General features: G+C 36.1%; 1 protein-coding gene across 5 annotated transcripts in view; it reads right to left on the bottom strand.

Moving 5' to 3' along the window:
• Positions 1–992: 992 nt before the first annotated feature.
• zgc:103755 (CAP_GLY domain-containing protein) overlaps positions 993–22,655 on the bottom strand; it is a 72,688-nt gene continuing 51,025 nt past the window's right edge. For 4 of the 5 annotated variants that reach the window (XM_017477235.3, XM_047157821.2, XM_047157822.2 and 1 more), the window contains 6 exons: positions 20,770–20,937; positions 20,257–20,394; positions 13,828–13,951; positions 8,245–8,309; positions 8,025–8,100; positions 993–2,679 (listed from right to left, as the gene is read on the bottom strand). In XM_017477235.3, the coding sequence (XP_017332724.1) occupies positions 2,301–2,679; positions 8,025–8,100; positions 8,245–8,309; positions 13,828–13,951; positions 20,257–20,394; positions 20,770–20,937 (950 nt within the window). In that variant the 3' untranslated portion in view covers positions 993–2,300. Of the gene's footprint in view, positions 2,680–8,024; positions 8,101–8,244; positions 8,310–13,827; positions 13,952–15,550; positions 15,589–20,256; positions 20,395–20,769; positions 20,938–22,655 lie in introns of those variants that run through there. The other variant, XR_006983081.2, reaches the window with a different exon arrangement.

Genomic DNA, 22,655 nt, shown 5'->3' with positions numbered 1-22,655 from the left:
AGACTTCTTTTTGCATAATTTTTGCAACACTATGCATGAGAGGAGTATACATAAGACAGGTTCCACCTGCACTCCCTAAGCAGGTTCTGAACACTGGCACACAATCTTGAACACCTGATTCCAATTTTATGGATTTGAAGGTGTGAAAAATGTAGGGGTGTACTTGCTTTGACAGATCTGTTTCTTGTTCATTTAAATTGTGATAATTACTATTTTATGTCATTTGTTAGAGTGTATCAGATTTCTTAATAAGTACTGTTTCAAAGAGGATCAAATGTTTGCTTGTCCAAATATGTCAAAAAAGCAAGCAGTTTCCATAGAGTGCAGTTATTTTTTTACATGACACTCTGTGTGTGTGTGTGTGTGCGTGTATATATATTATATATAAAATATATAAACCGTTGTATGGTCTTGGTCACTGTGCTGCAGCTCAGTGTCAGGGTCTTGGCAATCTTCTTTTAGCCTAGGCCATCTTTATATAGAGCAACAATTCTTTTTTTTTTTTCAGATCCTCAGAGAGTGCTTTGCCATGAGGTGCCATGTTGAACTTCCAGTGACCAGTATGAGGGAGTGTGAGAGCAATGACACCAAATTTAACACACCTGCTCCCCTAATTGCTAATTGGGCCCAATTTGGACATTGTCACTTAGGGGTGTACTCACTTTTGTTGCCAGCGGTTTAGACATTAATTGCTGTGTGTTATTTTGAGGGGACAGCAAATTTACACTGTTACACAAGCTGTACACTACTTTACATTGTAGCAAAGTGTCATTTCTTCAGTGTTGTCACATGAAAAGATATAGTCAAATATTTACAAAAATGTGAGGGGTGTATTCACTTTTCTGAGATACTGTATACACACACATACATACACACACACACACACACACACATATATATATATAAAATCATTATTTCAAATAATTATAATAAAAGTCATATTTTGTGCCCATTTTGAGACTTTTTCAAATGAATACACAGCTACACTGGAATAAGTCTTCTGGAAAATTTATTTCCTGAAGATGCATTCAGAAGGAAATCAGAAGTTTATATGATAAATGTGAGTTCAATGATTTTGACTAGGCAAATGCTTTGAGAGAAAGCTTCCATTATGTTTTTCACTTTCTTTAGCAAAATCGAAATGCTCAGAGTAGAAATAGCAACACTAAACCAAGTCTATACACACAACTGTTTAAAAAAATTAGTATTGGAGGGAAAGTGTGCAAGTTCAGTAGTAACACCATTAAAGTGCTATTGTATGCAGTGATCTTGGCCTCATTCTCAACAATATGAACTCTTTATTTATTTATTTATTTATTTTTTTAATCCCAAGGCTATGCATAAATCATAAATGCATCACAAAGGGAAAAACAAAGGAAAAATAGTAACACCCTACAGTAACATTTTCTATGAAGGCCATACATATAATGACCTTTCAATACAATAATTTCTTGTTATAATGCATACATAAGGCATCATTCAAATTGTTATAATTATTTATGAAAAATAATTACAATTTATAGAAATGTTTATAAATGTAACACATTTATAAACTGTAAACAAAATGCATTATAAGCATGGTTTATAACACATTATATCAATACTGCAAAGAATTCTGCCCCAGCTTGGTTTCCTTGGTAATGGTGTTATAATATGCTATGAGCACTGCTTATAATTCATCATGTTAATTCATAATAAATAGTACACAATGCTATAAAGTGTAAGGCATTTTCATAAACATCTTGACAATGTGCATAATACCTTATGAATGTCTATAACATTAATAGTTCACAGTTAATTATACCATATTCTTGATGAAAGTCATTGTAATAATCCGCATAATTTCTTTGTTTAAAGTGCTTACAAATTGCTACTGTTCAGCTATTCACCTAACCAACCAAATAAAATATTGAGCTCTCACAAAAAAAATAAAATAAAAAAAATAAAAAAAAACACAATCACAGATTAACTAAATTTCACTTAATAATAACTTGAGTATAACTTAAATAACTGACCTCACTTCCAAGGTGAATGTTTTCTAGTAGGAAAACAAATGATTGAACTCAATTCCCCGGTAAACATCATCCAGAACACAAACACCACACAATAAATCTCATTACATAGACTGAATTGCTGACTAATAACCCTGTCCTTTGTGCTTTCAAAGTGCTTCATCTCGTCCTCTGGCAGCATATCGTCCCTCCATCCATCCAGCTGCTTATTTACTAGAGAAGAAAAAGAGCATGACAGAGCTGAGAGACAGGTGAAAGTGGAAAAAAAAAAGATAATAGCTTGTGGTCTCAGCTGCTTTCGTCAACCAGCTTGGCTCCGTTAATACCGCGGTAGGTGACCCTGCTCGGGCGCACCAGGACACCATGGAGAGGCCGACAGCTAAAGTAGCGCCTAGAGCCAACTGAACCGTCATTCTTCCCCTTAGCACTGCGCAGCTCCAGGCCCAGCCAGAGGCCTGGTGCAAAGTCAGCAGTGCCAACGTAGCGGATGGTGCCCATTTCATTGGCACTGCTGAGCAGGACCTGCATGCCCAGGTGCAGTTTGACAGCGCTGTCCGTGCCAGAGGAGCTGACTGTGCCACCTAGAGTGCCTGGACCTCGAAGAGAAGCTGCAGCCGAGGCAGAGCTGAGAGTGTTCCATCGTCGGGGTGTGCTGGACAAATGGTTGCTGTACAATAAACCAGAGATAGATTTTTAAAAAATAATAATAATAATAAAAAAAAATACAAATAGAAATGTAATCCATAAAGACCATTTTGTATAGTTATTATTGCCTTGGAAAACAGTTTGACTGAAATGTTATAATTACACATTTCCTATTCATTGTTTCAATATAATGATTCATACAATTTCACATTTCAAGTATTGTATGAAATGTATTCAACACCAGTACATGTAATGCAGACTCACAGTATACATAATGCAGATTTCACTAAATTACCTTTCACTACATATATTTCCAAAGGCAAATACTATATATGTATCATCTAAATATCATCTGCTCTGGTGTTTTGTTAAAAATATAAGAATCAAGTGTGGGGAAGATATGTTTTAACGACTAGCCAGGATATTACAGCACAATAATCACATGTATAATCAAATTTGATCATAACATACTAGTAGCACTCTAGATTACAGCACAGTAACCAACTAGTAATTAATGCTTGGTATATTCTTTAGATGGTGTGTATTTAATTACATAATCACTTACACAAAAACTACTAGGTATTGGTGCTACAGTGCAGTAATTACTCAAACCCTAATGGATATATATAAGTAGTTATTGCAAGTGATGCTTTGCAATGGAAGAACTAATGGAAAAATAAAGATACATACTTTACTCATTTGTATATTCTCATAATATTCTACCCAGTATCTTGTATGATCTCTTGCTTCTATGCTACATCATACTGAAATTGACAGCAAAAGGGAAAAAGTTTGCTCCTTTAGTTTTCTATTTCCTAACAGTATTCTAACATTTTCTATTCCCCGAGTTTTTTTATTTTTCAGGTTTAAAGGAAAGTGCTCTCGACTTAAAGTGGTGGTCTAGACACAACTGGAAAAACTGTTGTGCCAAGAGGTCTAGACAAGAAAAATCTGGCTTTTGATATTCTGACTCAACCATCTTGATGCGACTAGTGTAAGCTAACTATATAATGATCTATTCAATTCTGAGTAGTTATAGTATTCTATAGATAGATACTATTACAGTATATAATATAGCATTCTTCTATTCTGCTACAGATAACCTGTATTTTAAAATTCAATATTCAAAGTATGTAACTACTTGTAAGAATCTTTGAGCAATTGCTGCATAATTACCTATATATATTGAAATAATGCATTTTTTATTTTATCAAACAGTTTTCATCACAAATTTTACATTGCAAGTTTCATAGGACAGTCAAATTGGGATTCACACTATAATGCATTGTTGTCACCATATGGAGGCGAAGACTGATGCAAGTGCAGATTAAGTTTAATATACAGTTAAAAGTTTGCATACCCCTTGCAGAATCTGCTAAATCTAAATACTGTTAACAAAATAAAAGGGATCATAAAAATCCTATACTGTTTTTAATTTAGTACTGTCCTGAATAAGTTATTTCACATAACAGATGTTTACATATAGTCTACAAGACAAGATAATAGCTGAATTGATAAAAACGACCCCATTCAAAAGTTTACATACCCGTTATTCTTAAAACTGTGTGTCGTTACCTGGATGATCCATGATTGTTTTTATGTTTTGTGATAGTTGTTCAGGAGTCCCTTGTTTGTCCTGAGCAGTTAAACTGCCCACTGTTCTTCAGAAAAATCTCCAGGTCCTGCACATTTTTGAGCTTTTCCAGCATGTTCTGCATATTTGACCGCTTTCCAACAGTGTCTATATGATATTGAGATCCATCTTTTCACACTGAGGACGACTGAGGGACTCGTACACAACCATTACAAAAGGTGCAAACATTCACTGATGCTCAAGAAGATAACTCGATACATTAAGAGGTAGGGGGATGTAAACTTTTGAACAGGATGATCATTGTAAATTGTTAGTATTGTGTCTTTTGGGAGACATGTAACTATCTTATTTAGTGTCTGAAGGGCAATACTAAATGGAAAAAAAAGAACTTTAAAGAAAATAATTTACACGGATGATTCTGTGATCATATATACAGTATATATACACACGAGTGCTAGTTTACATAAATGCGAATCATTTGCAGGTGGTCTTGTGACAGGGATACAGTGGGGTGCAGTGGCTGTTGATAACTGTAGTCCCGAGTTCCTTCCGGCATATCCATGATAATTGCATTAGTTCAGTTTTTCTGCAATTTAGCCAGAAAAACTGTAAATTCCACTGAACCTTCATACTGCTGTAAAAGTTAGACATTCAGCTAATTGTTTGCTCTCATTACTACAGTTCCTGCATTTACTTCCTATTCAACACTCTTTGGCAAATACAAATTTAAGAACCTCGAAACACAATTTGATCTTTTACAGTATATAGCCAGTATATAATAAGATCTTGTCACTGGACACCCGTAGGTGATCGTAGACTCAACTGCTAAACCACTTAAACTTCTTACAGGACCTCTTAAACTCTTATGATCCTGAACTTGTGTGTTTAAAGTAGGCTTAAAAAAAATACAATTTATGTATGATTAAGGGGAATTTTTTTTTTTTTTTTTTTTTTTTTTTTTTTTTACAATATTTAAGTTTATCTACATAGAATTTCAATAATGGTTCGTAAAAGTCAGCTGTGATGCCATATGCATCTCAGGTGACCTCATGTGAGGTCGCAGCACCAATGTTATGAACTTATGACTGAATTACTTTGCTGTGGAAGGGCCTATATTTTTCATGAATGTTTTGCTTGCCTCTTGGCTACAATCAGGAAGGTCCTGCCTTTCCAATGCATTTTAATAGAAGTGTTGACTATAAATTCTCACTATGAGTTGTTGAAAATGGACATACTAGAACAGCTATTCATCACTGTGTGCATTTCTGATGAGGCCACTTCCTCTCTGCTTAGCAGTTTACATTGTTTCGGCACAGTTGGCTTGAGTTGAGTTACACGAACACAGTGACGATTTAAGACTGAAATTGTGCACAAACATCAGCTCGAGCTGGGAGCAGTATTAAGTCCTGCACCACTGTCTGACAGTATGCTGTAACCACAACTTTTCAAAGTGAAACATTTTGGACAGCGTATACACACTCAAAATATTAATCAGGCCTAGTATATACAGTCATGTCCATACATACTTGGACAATTGGAAGTTATTTAAGCTGTCAACCATGTATACTGAAGTTGAAATTAAGTAATGAATAGCCTTTCAAGTTTAAGATTGCGGTGTGATTTGCAGCACATTTTAAAATCTGTGTGATACTCTGCCAGGCTTTACTGCAGCAGTCTTCAGATCCTGCTTGTTCCTGAGGTGTTTGGCCTTCAGGATTCAGGTCAGGTGACTGACTTTATCAATGCAGAACACTGCATTTCTTTGCCTTAAAATAGCCTTGGTGTCACGTCACGAGACATAAGGGAGTAGGATACAGATGCAAGTGCAGTTAAACAGTTTTATTAAAGGAGACAAAGGCAGACAAATCCAAATCGTAACCCAAAAACGCAGTCAAGACAGGCAAAGGGTCAGGCGATTGGCAAACAGGTAAAAGCTGGGCAAAGCGGAAACGAGAAACAAGGTCATACACATGGGACATGGAACATGAAACAAGAAACTAGGACTGGGAACTGGGAGCGGAAAACACCAGCGTGGACAAAGTGAACTAATCTAACGTTAACCTAAATAATCTATAGAACTCTATCTAATACTCCGCAAGGTGTAATGGGAAGCGAGCGGTATATTTCTTGAACATAATCAGCGTTAAGTGCTGGCAGCTGAAAACAATGAAGCCACACCCTCGAACAACAACCAATGACAAAACAGGGAGGAGATGGAACAGAAACAAAACAAACGCACGTGTCCACAGTAAACAATGTCGCGGATATCAATATCCAAAGAGCATGAGCTCACTGAGCACTTATGCACGTAGCTCGCGCATGCGTACGCGCTCCGTCTCTCCGAGCGCGCTGCCAGAAGGGGAGATCGTGACACTTGGGTTGCTTTCTAAGTTTGCTTTGGGTCATTTTCCATCTGTACTGTGAAGCACCATCCAATGAGTTTTGAAGAATTTGTGTAAATCTGAGCAAATAATATAGCCCTATACACTCCAGAATTCGTCCTGCTGCTTTTGTCAGCAGTCAATCATCAATAAATAAAAGGGAACCAGGTCCATTAGGTGCCATACATATCCACTCCATAAGATGAGGTGGTATCCTTCAGATCATGACCAGTGATTTTCCTTCTCAATACTTGTCATCCTATCATTTTGTACAAGTTGGTCTGTGTCTCATCTGTCCGAAGGATCCTGTTCCAGAACTGCACAGGCTTTTTTTTTTTTTTTCCTTTTTCTTTTTAAATGTTTCTGACTCTAATCTAAACTTCCAGTCTTTGAAGTCTACCAGTGGTTTACATTTTTTAGTAAACCCTCTTTATTTACTCTGATGAAGTCTTCTCTTGATTGTTGACTTTGACACAGATATCTCCTGGAGCGTGTTCTTGATCTGGCCAACTGCTGTGCAGTTGTTTATCTTTACCAGAAAAAGAAGGCTTCTGTCATCTATCACAGTTGTTTTCCATGGTCTTCTGGGTCTTTTTGTGTTCCCGAGCTCACCAGTGCATTCTTTAATTTTTAAGAATGCACTAACCAATTGATTTGGGCACACCTAATGTTTTTGTTTTCTGTGTTGGGTGTGTTTTGATTTTTCAGCCTAATGCTGGCTTGCTTCATTGGCAGTGACAGATCTTTGGACTTCATCACTTGATAAATATTCATGATGACTGTATAATGAATAGGAGCCTTTCCACATATGTGTCCTGAGAATCAGCTTTAATAAATAGACAATATATTAGAAAACTACAATTAGATATTCATTTGAATCCTTGCTTACTTCTCATTTGCATATCATCATACTATTCAAACCTGTATTTTATATTTTGTCTCTTGCTTTAATCCAAACATCACATTGAATATTCAAACATCATATTGAATATTCATAACAAAGGTGAATATTCTTCTTTAACACAGATTTTCAATCCCCTGTTTTTTGTTTGCTTGTTTTTTTTTTTTTTTTTTTTTTTTTTTTAAATGGGCTTAAATCAAAGTGCTTCTCTTTAAAAGGCAATCATCTAGACACAACTGAAAACCTGCTGTGCCAAGAGTTCAGTCATTTATCATCCAAAAATCTGGCAAATTCTGAGAAGTGAACTGCACAAGGGTACTTTTAATAATCTTACTGAACCATTCAGAAATTTCAATTAGGCAACCAAGTCAGCAAATTCTAATTACTGAGAACTTTCCTTATAAACATTGAAATAACTTTTGAACTCTGAATATGGCTTAATATGACCAAATGTGCTTGTATTTGCTAGATGTTAATGAATTATTTCTCACCGGTTAGCTTGAGTCTTCCGATTTGGCTCTCTCTGTGTGGCAATGGCTGAAGTGGTGCTCAAACTACGACGCATTCCTGGACCATACACACCCAGACACAACCACACACAATTACTCTAAGTTCCCAATGCAACTGCTGTAATTATTTCTCAAAGCACTTTGGCATTTATAGCATGTGTGCCACAAGAGAAAAGAGTTCATGCCACTAGCGTTAACTCACCAGTGAAGGTGTGATTGTATCGGGAGGATGACAGGTCTGACAGACAGTCCACAGAGCCATGGATCCTGGGAGCAAAGTGAATGTCCAATATCAATTAGTACCATTTTCATTAAACATCCTAGCCTCCAATAAAAAAATTGTTATTTTCCCCATGATACATAACACACATAACAGAGAAGCATGATGATTTAAGTCAACAGTCATTTGTAAGTCGCTTTGGATAAAAGCATCTGCTAAATGAATAAATATAAACAACAGTGTAGCATCTGTAGCTGTAGAAATAAGTAGTGATTTTTAATAGATATTATCTTTTAGTAAAAAAAAAAAAAAAATGCAAAATTTACAAACTCCAGCAACATTATATTGTCACCCTTCACAAGGGTATCCTCGATAATTTCTCAGAACTGGAAACTTTAGCAACTAAATATTTAACAGCTCTCAACAGTGCTCTGGAAATGACTAAAAACAATTTACGAAGCTGAAAAACTACAATTTAGCATCGTACTTTCTGAATCATCGAAACAAAAACAAAACACAGTAAATTCAACTCGGAAATTCAGATCACTTCTTCAAATTTTAAATGAACACATAATTAACTTCAGAAAAGGAAAGTGCATACTGTATATCTCTCGCACAAAGCATGCTCACACCAAATACAACCTATGTTTTATATTTTTTTTTTGTAAACACACATGCAACTGTTTCTCAATGTGTGTTCTTATCTTGCATCCTTGTGTACTAGTTCTAAATCATCATCGACTGGCAAATGTCAATTCCAATACTCAAGAACACAAGAACTGGGGACGCATGATATTACCTGGATGTGTTCTTGATATCAAGCATCAGATGCAGACTTTAGAAGCCACTGTGGCAAAACAACGGTGGATGATGGAAGCCTGATCCATAACTGAGTTTTAATGTCTTATTAATGATGATAAACTTAATATGTATCTAAAAAAATATTTTGATACATCATTTAGATATGTATATGAGGTTGTTGAAAAGTCGAATTTATCCCTCATTAACATATGGTAGCTAAACTACGTTAGCTTAGTTTTTAGTTACATTACTACATTAAATCATGCTTAATTAACTTTTGGTTAATCAGCCAGTAAACAGTAAACCTATTAACCAGCTGAAACATATTACTTAGATAGACGATGGTCTTTTCCCACTACTGGAAATAGCAGCACGTCTCAATTCTCACAAAGATGTGTTCTATGCCCTCCTGTCCTTCTGAGTTCATTCCTCCAAGGTAGCCTGGCAAGACCTGTTCTTCACGAGAACGCAAGAAAGTTCTTTACTTTCTTAGAATTGAGAAACAGCCGCATATGTAGCTATATAAAACAATAGAAATTAAAATATATTCATTTGGTGAGTCCATTTTTTTTCATAGTGACTTATAACAGGACAGGATATAACTGAGCAGGGTTAATAGTCTTCCTCAATGAACCAATAGTGGCAGCTTGGAATAGCAGTGGGCGATATGACAGTGTGACACTTGAGCTGGCATGTAAAACCTGATGAACCATATTAGTCCAAAACCATCGAAGTGTTGCTTGAACACATGCTTCAATGGAAGGAAAACTTTGTCTTTTGTTTAAAAAAAAAAAAAAAAAAAAAAAAAAAGTTGTTAACATACTCAAGATCAGAAAATGATCAAATTTAAATAGTGACCAGAATATTAAATATTGAACATTCTCCCCCTTTGTTAGAAATGTTTCAGAATTTTAAATCTTTCTGTATATTTTCAGCTTTATAATTTTAGAATTTCGCTGTTTCAGTAATGATAAAGAGAATCACGAAAACACCAGTGCAGCACTGCGATCAAATAAGACTAAATAATTTATATAATTATGTGCTGATATTAGCCTATACGCATGTTGAAATGTTAAAAGATCAGTCTATTCTTGATTGCAAAAGGGAGGGAAAAACCAAAAAAGCAGCAGACTGCTTCTTAAACAGCAAGTGATCAGTCTCTGCCAAGATGAAAACCAGTGAATAGAAACGGAAGTGGCTGCTTTGCCGATGTTGGTTCCTGCTCAAAATATCGGCACTCTCCATTAGTTCGCAAGTGCTTAGCTGGCTGCTCCATCTTCACCACTGCCCCCAGGGTTAATTAGGAAAAATCACAGCGCTTCTGACAATATAGCGTTATTGCTCAGAGGTGCGGGAGATGGCTTCTACAGCAAGTGAAGCGAGTGAGTGATGCTGAACAGTGAGCAGGGGCCTGCAGAGAGATGAGAAGACTATATGCAACAAAAAAAAGAGCATTGATAACCTGACAGAAAAAAAAAACTGGGGAGAAATGAGTAGCCAATGGGAGAGGGATGAAGGGAAGAGGTGAGTTGCTGCTAAAAGAGGAAATGGAAAAAAAATACAGGAAATTGACAAAAAGAAAATAAACAGGACAGCACAAAATGGAAAGGATGATAAATGACTGAGTATTAAGTAAAGATTTGGCAGCATGTTCACAAATAAAACACTGTCAGGATTTAATGTATGACATTACACAGCCAGAAAGTCATAAAATCTGAGTCACAAATCAGATGCAAAAGTTTGATGAGTATTTGAGCACGCTTACTCACTCTGAAAAAGAGATAAAACTAAGTACAAACAATGTAAAACAAACAAACAAACAAAAAAAACCATTTTGATCTAAACAGAAAACTATTAACATGAATTGCTATGCAGTGTGCATAGGAACCGATCTGAACTTTGCTTTCACACAAAACAAGACTAGGAATACTGCAGGGATTATTTCATTTTACACCACAGTGGTGTTGAATTCTCGCTTCTGATTGGTTGATTAATTCTCTACATCAGCCACTTGGGCAATGTTTCCAGCTGCAACACAAATCCCAGGTTTATATTAACGAGCTGGTTTTAAGACGTTCTAATATTGTAGACGCTCCACATGATGAAGTTTTCTGTTAGGAGATAGTTTATTTAGCGTTTTGGGAAGGAGTCTCCAGTGTCCGTGCTTTGTATCAGTCAGATGTAAAGCTGCAGCTTTAAGTTTTCAGCTTTGCAATTTCTCAGTAACATCACAAGCTGCATTTTTTTTTGTATTATTAACTTCTAGGGAGAGAAAAAAAATGGTAAGGGAACCACCATCTACTGCTGCTACAGCATACTTGATAAGAGGAACTAACTTGTTACATAGACGTTCCAGAACATTAAACATAACTACTAAGGGATAAAATGTATGTCATTATTTAATGAATAAAAAAAAAAGTTGTGGTGTAAGAAGAATAAATTACAAGCCATAGGGCTATTGGAAAAATATTTTGTGGACGGGTGAGACCAAAATAGAACCTTTTTTGTTTAAATGAGAAGAAAAGGAGGAGAAAACACTGCATTTCAGCACAACAACCTCACCCCATCTGTGAAACATGCTTGTGGTACTATCATGGTTTGGGCCTGTTTTGCTGCATCTGGGCCAGGGTGGCTTCCATCATTGATGGAATAATGAATTCTGAAGTATACCAGCAAATTCTACAGGACAATGTCAGGACATCTGTCACTGAAATGAATGTCAAGAAAAAATGGGTCATGCAGCAAGACAAGGACTCTAAGCACACAAGTCATTCTACCAAAGAATGGTTAAAGAAGAATAGATGCTTTGGAATGGCCATGTCAATGTCCTTACCTTAATCCAATAGAAATGTTATGGAAGGACCTGAAGTTTATGTTAGGAATGTTAGGAAACCCACCAACAACCCAGAGTTGAAGCTGTTCTGTACCAAAGAATGAACTAAAATTCCTCCAAGCTGATGTGAAGGACTGATCAACAGTTATTGGACCATTTTCCTCAATAATTAAATAACCAAGTATAATATTTTCGTCTCATTTGTTTAATTGGGTTCTCTTTGCCTACTTTTAGGACTTGTGTGAAAATCTGATGTTGTTTTAGGTCATATTTATGCAGAAATATAAAAAATTCTAAAGGGTTCACAAACTTTCAAGCACCTCTGTACATACATATATTTTGCTTTTTTTTGTTATTCCACAGCCTTTATTTTCAGCACTGTATCACGAATGAATGCAGTGTCAAAGTCACAGTAGAAGTCAAGTAAACGTAGAGCATTTTACATATGACTGGTACGATAATAACACAACTAGTTTCCTTCAAACTCAGTAAATGATAAAGCTCATGATGACACCCCAAGACATAACAGAAATGAGTATTCAACTGCAAACAGTCCTGCTTATCCATGACATTTTCGGGTACATTTTTCCCCATGTGCGCTTCTTTTAGGTGCTTCGACTCTAAATGTCACACACCCAGTCTGAAGATGCAGCATATACAAATCTAGTTGAAGAACAGCTCTCTGAAGCCTAGCTGAAAATCCCATGCAGCATTAGTGAAAGTAGTACGCATCCTGGAAAGGCCTTTTACATAAATCAAAACCACTCTTCTATTAGCGGCAACATAAATCTGACTTTCCTCTCGCAAAAAGCCGGAATGGTTCGATGTATTCGACGACACACGCCAATATATCCCATGAGTGCATTTCAATTTCTGCAGAAGATATACCACTGTTACACAGCAATACAAGTACAGAGAAGAGGTGAGATTTGGTGTATGTTTACACCAATAACAAACCTGTCAACCCACAAAGAGGAACAATGTGTTGTCCAAGAGAAGCGCAGGGACAGTTAAAACCATTTGAACGTGTATGGAGAGTATTCTTAAGCACTTTATAAGTTTGTCAAGCATTTTTTGTAAAATGTTAGATTTGACACTTCATTGCAGGCACAGGTTTTTTTGTTTCTTTGGTTTTTCCAATCAAAATTTTGGTCCTTTTTCTCCTCTCAAAAGTGGCATTTTCTTTTATGTGCATACCAAATGAATATATTTAACTGATTTGAACTATACACTTAAATAATTTTAGCTAACATACGTTTACATGCATATCAATATTCCCAAATTTTGATTTCCACCCCTGGAATATGCCTGTTTTAATCAGAAATTTGTTGCATTAAATACCTTCTTCAGAAATTCCACTGTATTCACATGCTCAGTCTGAAAGGAATTGTGAGTGCTAACTGATACTTAGCTGTAGGCTAGGTATTTAGGAATGGCAACTCAGACATATTTTCAACAACCATGTATCCAGGAATATTCCAGTGCCTGTACGCATATAAACATCGTATTCGGAATATGGTTCCAACCCAAATATAAACCTTAAAAAGAATTTGATGTGCATGTAAACACAGTCATTGATAGGTTTTATTTCACAAATGAACACAAAACATTCGGAAATTCAGTTGAGGCGAGAGCACCAGCCAAAATTTTACTATACTAATTTTACTATTTACTATTGCGAGATTTGGGGAAGGGTGCGGGGCTTTGTGTCGTGAACGCTAATATTGGTGAGCACAAAACACTTACAAAACTCTCAATCATTCAGGATTCATATATTGATCAGCTCCTGTAATCCATTTTTAATGTGGCCGGTGCTCTTTTAGTGATAACTCATAGCAGTATACTCCGACGTTAAAATGTGTAAACGTTGAGGTCTGCAATAACGTCTATACTTCAGATGTACAAGTGTATATGAGAACTCATGTACATACCGCTGCACTCGTGAAGGTGGAGCAAATACTCCATGTTTAGGTGGGCAGCTGAAATACTTCACCCCTCTGACAGAGCCATCATTCTTCCCACTGGGCTTATCCAGTTCAATCCCAAGCCAAATTCCTGCACCCACATAAACACACACACGACATAACTCAACACAACCAAACAAAAATAAAAAAATTCATACAAGATCATACCATACATTTATTGCATAGTTTAATTTTGAACTGCAGGTCTTAACTACATATTGCTGAAGCAATTTTGTCATTTTGGGACTTTCCAAAGCTCTTAGATTGCCAGTGTTTATACGTTATATAAGCCCGATAAATAATGTAGGCATATATTCTCATGAATAAAACAGCATAATGATGACATTATCGAGTAGTTTATATGTTGATTGAGTCAGCTTATTCCTGACCGTGCCCACACAGAATAAATCCACTTTTCTTTATACTGTGCAGAGTGTTGCACGGCTTCAATCACCCTGCTGTGGTATTGCAAAAAATGACCTCGAAGGACATAAGTTTAGATAAGGAGCTTTAAAGAGCTTTAAATTCTCACCTTGAGACTGCAAGAAAGAAGAACAAGAGAATGAAGTTTGTGTAAAAACACTTGTACATTAACAGATTTATGGACAGAGAATGTAAAGTGAGCACCTATATTAAGTAATAAGGGTGCATACAATAATCTCTATGTAAGGAATGAAATATGACAGGAAAATAATCAATATCAGGTTGGTGTCATGCAAAGTGAAGTTACTGTTAAACAAGACGTCTGGAAGTGTTTTATTCCTCTTCTTCCACAGCAATGTGCCAACTATTACAATTTTATATTTAGGAAAGCGATCATACTCTACTTACTTCATTCATTTATGGTTACTTTTAATGCTGTGGAGCATCCTCAGAACAAGTTATTTACTGTTATCGCTTACATTAGAGCAGCTGTAAACAGTCATTCACTCGTGGCCTTTCGTTGCTCTCTTTTGATGTTAATAATACAAAAATTGCAGATTGTGATGTTACTGCTGGAACTGAAATGTCCTTTGTCCTAAAGACTTTGACTACTTCTCCATGCACACCAAATTCTGTTTAAAGTCTATATTCGGGTTGCAGTCATGCGTACAGGCATCGGAATATTCCTGTATACATGGTTGTTGATAGTGTGCTGATCTACACCTGTGTTTTTCCTTTCCCACTGTTATTTCCCAGGAGTTTCAAGATGCTACCGTTGCTACCCACAATTCCGTGCAGACTGAGCATGCACATATATCTCCTTTCAGTGGATGTTCTGAATGAAGTGTTTACATGCAGCAAATTTCCAATTAAAAGAGGAAGATTACAAGGGAATTAGAATTTCAGGAATCAGTATACTGAATCTGGATTGAGGTATTTATATGACTCAATACTAATTAGAAAATTACCAAATTTCAATTAATATCGGAATATTGATGTGCATGTAAACGTCGTCATTGACACTGGAGATTCATTCCAAAACTACTAAAAAAAACATCATCTTTACATGCTTTTTGAATCTGTTTAGCTGGAGTGCCTTAATATAAACCTGTTATTTGCCTTGCACTCAACATTATTGTCAGAGCTGCTGTTATAGAAAATTAATCAACAGTGAACATTAATCATATTTGAGAATTCAACAGCACTGTGGTATATAATTATAATCCATGGAGTATATATATGAGAGTCCATTTTTTGTCTGCTTTACCTCTGATTGATATAAAGCGCTGACACTGGAAACTCCTTCTGTAAATGACAAATAAACAGCTCCTCATAGATCACCATTGCAACAATTACACATTTTATGAGCAAATTAGGTGTTCCTATAGAAACAAATATTACAACACATTATATGATACAATTATGAAAGGAACACATTAATATAAACCTTTCCGCTGGAAAATGTGCCAGCCTTGCTGTTTGAAATGTAATCAGCACATTCTGACCAATTAGAACTGAGAATTCAACAGTGTTGTGGTATAAAATATCATATTGAATTTTGATGGCACGAATAAAGTAAAAACATAGAATCAGTGGAGATAACAGGAGTAGAGTGGATAACGTTCTAGTGGTACTGAATAACGCATGCAGAACCTCTAACTCCACCAGGCGGTTTTCATAATCTCACAGCTCTATTGAACACAACTGATAGCTCTTCAGCGTTGCTTTATGCTCCTGATAGTGTCGTAGCCCTCTTCCATTATGCCACCAATTACACTGAGTAAACACTTATCTGCAATAACTGCTGCTAAGAACCAAACACAGTGATGTGGCCTGCAATTCAATAAGATGGCATTGAGACTATTTTATATTCCTAAAAGTGGTCCAAACATAAAACTCGTAGGTTCTTGTAGTAAAGCTGCAGTGGCATGACATGAGAACTCTGCATATGTATTTATTTACAATTATATATCCATAATAATATATCCATTATATATCCAATATCCAGTGTGATATATTCTATTACCACAACACTGTGAATTTTCTATTCTGATTGGTCAGAGGGTTGATTAATTTTCTAAAACAGTAAAGTAAACTGACATGTATGGCCTTTATTGTGTTTATATGGTTTATAGTTTAAACTATTTATATCTTATTCTGTTTAGAATTTTCAATCTCTAAATTGTTTATAGTTTACACTTATATAGCGTACAGTTTATACTCTTTTATTATTTACAGTTTATAATGTTAAGAGTTTATACTGTTTATAGCTTATACTGTTTACAGTATATTGTATAGTGCTAATAGTTTACATTGATTATGATGCTTATAGTTTAGTGTTTATAGTTTATACTGTTATGGATATAGTATTTAGAGTTAATACTTTATGCTGTTAATACACTATATGGCCAGAAGTATGTGGACACCTGACAATAACACCCATATTTGCCTTCTGAACATCGCATTCCAGTTTTAGTCCCCTGTTGCTGTTATAATAACCTCTACTCTTCTGGGAAGGCCTTTCATTAGACCGTGGAGCATGGCTTTTGCCCATTCAGCCACAAAAGCTCAGGCACTGATGTTGGGCGAGGAGATGTCAGTCCAGTTAATCCCAGAGGTATTCAGTGGGGTTGAGGTCAGGGCTCTGTGCAGGACACTCCACTTGAACTTTGGCAAACCCTGTCTTCATAGAGCTCACTTTGTGCACAGGGACATTGTCATGCTGTAACAGGGTTGGGACCCTTAGTTCGAGTCAAGAAAAATTGTAATTCTATGGCATACAAAGATATTCTACACAGCTGTGTATTTCAAGCATTGTGGCAAAAGTTTAGGAAAGAAGCTGTGATGGTCAGGTGTGCACAAATTTTTGTCCATATCATGTAGTTTATACTATTTATAGATTATACTATTTATATAGTTTATATTGCTTACAAATTATACTAATTATAGCTTATATTGTTTAGTGTTTATAGTTGTAAGATTATAGTTTATATTGTTGATCATTTATAGTATTTATAATGTATACTGTTTATAGTTTATAGTATAAGAACTAACTTGTTTCATAGACATTCCATAATATTACACATAATTATAAACTTCTAAAAAGTATGATGTGTCATTCTTTAATATTTTTTTTTCCCAAATGTTACTGTTGGAAAATTCCTGTAGTATAAGAGGAATAAAACACTTCAGGCCATGCTTTCTATTGGAAAATAACACATTTTCGGGTGAACAGTGACTGTACTTTGCATTGGGCTGCATCACTCCACCTAGTCATATATTATTTTCCGATAACAGCAGGTCCCCAACGTGATTTACTCGTAACATATCAAACACTTGGAAATTACATATCAAACACTTGGAGTATAAGCTGCACTCTTGGGTTTAGAAAACAGATTATTTATACTGTATACTGTACATCATATCACCTGACAGCTCTTAATACAAGCTATCTACTTCCATGAAGAAGCTTGTATATAGTTTCATCAAGTACTTAACAGTCCAAATACAGAGAGGGAATAGGTTCAAGATTGTTTTGGCTGTCCAGTTTGTCAGTCTATCAAATGCATTACATTACTTTGTTGACCCTATTGGCTTGTTTTATTCTCAGTATCTTTATAAAGTTTATGCAAATCCATGCATATTATTAATATTCTTTCACAGTTGCAAAAAGCTCAGCTGTGCTACCTTGCCTGTCTTAGCGATTACTCATTTGGGGACACCGTGCTCAACAAACCTGTAACCTATTCCACCTTGTTGATGACTCTTGGTGGTGTTGTGGCACTAAAAACCTTTAAAAAGTTAAAACACAAAAAAGGTTTGTGAGCATGTAGGATAAATTTGTGTATGCTCACTCTCCTAATGAAAGACAAACTTGTTCCAAGAAGAACATAGCAAATTTAAGGGTGCACATATATTTTAAATTATAGCAAAGCATGTATGTGTGAAAGCTTATGGAATTTAATAATGGAATAAATATGATCTTGATTTAGCAGTTACTGTAAGTAAGCACATAAGAGCAGCATTGTCAATACTCTCTGCAGAGAGGCATGAGGCAAATATTTCTGGTGCTGAGAGAGAGAGAGAGACGTGTCCTATCAGTCTGCAGAATGTAGGTACACGCTTTTGGCATCACATCTCTCTCATGGTTTATTGCAGGGGGTTTTCAATTTTATCTGTAAATGTGAACAAATGTGGCTGCTGGTTTTCATTCCAGGCAAGCATTCAACTTACTGTAAGTCGGTCTTTAAGTGTGACTATTAGGTGTGGCTCCTATTCGTCAGGAGTGAAAACCTGTAGCCAAACACACTTTTTGCAGATAAGATTGGACACGCATGACTTTATCTCTCCCATCGTATAAATATGGGATAAACATCACTTTTAAATTGCATCAAATTCATTCGGTTTCTCTTTTAGCTGTTTTGGGCAAATATAATGATAATTTCTTTCACTGGCTTGAAAACAAAATGAGTCTATCTAAGGCTGTGAAAATTCCAAGAATAAAAAGCCCTATAGCTCCAATTAATAGGCAGGTGATAAGCTTATCACTGGAAAATAAAGCAAATATTTCTATCCATGGCTCTTTAGACATTCAATAATTATCATCTGAATCACTTTCAACACATAATTGTGCCTTAAAACTTTGGCCCACGCCACCTACTAGACTGATGCTTCCTACTTGAGGAAGAAAGTTATTCGGGCTTTAACTCCTGCTGTTTCTTACCTCTGTGATATTTCGTCCCATTTTTAGCACTGTGGCATCCAGAAGCAAAAATAAAGTCCATTTAAAATGATTTCAAACTTGACATGGTTTAAGGTCAGTGATTCAGCCATGCAGCTTGAACAATACTTTAAAGACAAAATGTGTTTTGCCAATCAATTGCACTTGGTATAAGGAGAAAATATTTTACCAAAATAGTAGATATAAATCCTGGACATTTTCAGAAGGCCTTAAAATATTGATGTTTTAAAAAAGGCATTGTTTATTCCTATTATGTTGGGGAGTTTATTTTGTATTCATGTTGTCATGTTATATTTTTATTCTGTTTTTTGTTGAGGTTTTTTTTTTTCGTTGGCAATTTATACTTTTGTTAAAAATTCATTACTACTTCAATCTAGAAGCAGCCCAAAGTTTTAATCTATAAAAATAAATAAACAAATAAATAAAAGTTTTTCATTTCTGGCAAGTGTTTGTTTGCTCATGCATTTTTGTAAGAGTCTAATGGTAAGAAAATGAGGAGAGAACTCTAACCTTAAGTTTCTAGCTTCCTAAAGCGGAACCTTGCATACTTTCCCCAAAGAAAACCCTCTGTTGTAAACTTGCAGAGTATTTAATACTGTAGATTTCCCCACAAACTGAAGAATATTTTAGCTGGAACTGAAGAACACTTTAGCTGGAGCCTTTTCATCTCTATTAGTCTGTTTGCCGAGTCTCAGTGTGCTGTACATTCTGACATGCTGTTCTGCTCACCATGGTTGTAAAGAGTGGTTATTTGAGTTACTATAGCGTTCCTGTCAACTCAAGCTTTACGCAACATTCACTCACATTTACTTCTCATCCACTTGCAAAACTGACACTCACTGTATGTTTTTTGTTTTTCGCCCCATTCTGCTGCATGAAAATTCCAGATGATCACCAGTTTCTAAAATACTCAGACTAGCCCAGCACTAACAACCATTCCAGGATCACTGAGATCACGTTTACCCCATTCTATTTTTAGATGTGAATGTTTAACTGAAGCGCTTTAACGTATATCTGCATGATGTTATGCATGGTGCTACAGCGATATGATTGGCTGATTGGATAATTGCATAAAGGAGTGTTGTGTACGTGTGTTTTCCGAATAAAGTGCTCAGTGAGTGTATGTGAAAACACAATATGATAAGAGCTAAATAAGCTATATCAAGGCCCTAATGTTGTGGTATTCCTAAAAACAATGGTAACAAGTCTAGTCCATAGTCAGAGAGGCCTACCTGGGGCAAAGCTGGTCTTGCCATAAAATCGGACAACTCCCGTCCTCTGACCGATCACGAGAACTCGCTCTCCCAATCGCAACATGGGAACATCTGTTACTGAGCTGCAAGCTGACGGAGTCCTGCTGCGTGCCAAGCCTAAAAACACGCATCCAGAGCTCATCTTCATCCATCACATAATCATAATATTCTCACTCCACTACAAAGACATCATTAACGCTGCAATCATCGCTCAACCAACGTCAAACAGCATCCGCATTCTCTGTTATCAACAAACATTATTTTCAATCATTAATAACACCATAATCGCAGTGGCACCAGTAATTATCACTGTGCTTATGTAAATGGACTGATCCATCTGGGCCATTCATGTGGGTAAATGCCTAAATCACAAATCTACTCAGGACACTTTGCACTGCTGTAGATAAGCCATGCTCATGAGCCTTATCTGTAATAGCTAACACACTCCTAGCTGGTTTCCAGAAGCAGAGATAAGCATGTGCGTGACAGTACCACACTGCAAGGATGGTGGAGGAGTAGATCTGGAGTTTGGAGGTGTCAGTTCCTGCCGAGGGCGAAGGGGACGTCTCTGTCGAGGTGCTGGGATTGCTGGGTGGAGAACAGGGGCATGTCTGGAGTCCAGAGAGGAGGATGACGTGGAACAGCTACGTGACAGAGCACCTGGAAAAAAAGGAGAGATGATGGTTCAGATAAAAAAGATAAAAATGGTGACAACAATAAAAATAGTTTAGTATATGTATAGTTCACAAGCTACAGTTAAAATAGCAAAGGGTAAGGAAAATGGCCACAAGCTTTATTGACAAATCTTGCTATAAAAAAAAAAAAAAAAATCACCACCCACAAAAACCTCCACACATGCACATTCTGATATTTCAGATCTCCAAGGTTTGAGTTGTGCAAGGTTATATAAACCAAAACATAACACTGAGAATTGTGCAGTGCAGAAAGTAATGGCTGGCTGAGGTATGTTAATTACTTCAATGCTGTCAATCTACCCCAAAATAACTGACCAAACTTCAAACACGATTCATTAAATTAAACAAACCTTTGGAGAACATGGAGCCACACTCCATACATTACTAGATAATTATATAATTACTACAACCCCTGGCAAAAAGTATGGAATCACTACACTTAGAGGATGTTCACCCGAGTTTTTTTTTTTTACTTCGCAGCAAATAAACAAAGCACAAATATGACACAAAGCAATTTTTGTTTAATAGATGCAAATTCTCCCTTTGTGAAACATAGCTCAAGCATGTTAAATGAAATTAGTTTAATTAACAGCGCAATCTTTTCCAGATCATGTAGAGGAAATAATATGGAATCACCTTGTAATTTGCATTTCTAAAACAAATACCAGCACAAGTCTAAAAATGCAAATTAGTCTGCAGTTAAAAGAGAGTGCTTACAGACCTCAACCTTGGACTTTTTGAAAGGAAACATAGCCCCAACAAGAGAGTTGTCAACTGACACAATGAAAAGGATTATAAAACTCCTCCAAGAAGTTAATCCAACATGGAGTATAGCAAAAGATGTTGGTTGTTCTCAGTCAGCTATGTCTAAAATTTGGTACAAGTATAAACAAAATGGGAAGGTTATAAAAGGAAAACATACAGGTTGACCAAGGAAGATGGAGAATTGAAAACCAGCACTAACACCTAAACAGAAGAAAACAAGGTTATAGTGGGATAAAGAGATGCAATCTTGGAGCATGGATGATTGGATGAAAGTGGTATTCAGTGATGAATCACAAATCTGCATTGACCTAAGATATGATGCTGGAACTTTTGTCTGGTGCCGTTCTAATGAAACATATCAAGATGACTGCTTAAAGAAAACAATCAAATTTCCCCATTTATGATATGAAATTTAAAAAAAATTGATCCATGACAAAGCTTCATCCTGCAAAGTTGATCTGTCAACTGCTATTTGAGAAAGTTGGAACCAGCTTGATGGAGAATATTGTTTTTCATTAGTGAAGGCCGTCATAAAAGCCTGAGGAGGAGCAACAAAGTACTAATTGTGTGTTTTTTTGTTTTTTTTTTGTAGTTGCTGATTCCATCATTTTTTCCTCAACATTGAGTGATTACAAAATCTTTTCCTCTCCTTGATCTGGAAAAAAATATGACATTAATTAAAGCAAGGTCCAAGGGTGAGCATCCTCCAAGTGTGGTGATTCCATCATTTTTGCCATTGGTTGTAGAATTTATATATTAATTTATAACATGTGTATCTCATCCACTTTTTATTTACTCTTTTTGCTTGTCACTCTAAATCTCCAGAGCACAGCGCATTTCCGCAGCACTTAGCTCTGTTCTTTGGCCGAGTTTGTGGCTTGCACCTCAGTTTTGCAGTTCACATCTACAGAAAAATGT

This window comes from Ictalurus punctatus, chromosome 9, assembly GCF_001660625.3.
Source record: "Ictalurus punctatus breed USDA103 chromosome 9, Coco_2.0, whole genome shotgun sequence".
Lineage (NCBI taxonomy): Eukaryota > Metazoa > Chordata > Actinopteri > Siluriformes > Ictaluridae > Ictalurus > Ictalurus punctatus.
The sequence above is the reverse complement of the archived record's forward strand: the minus strand, read 5'-3'. Positions and strand labels throughout refer to the sequence as shown.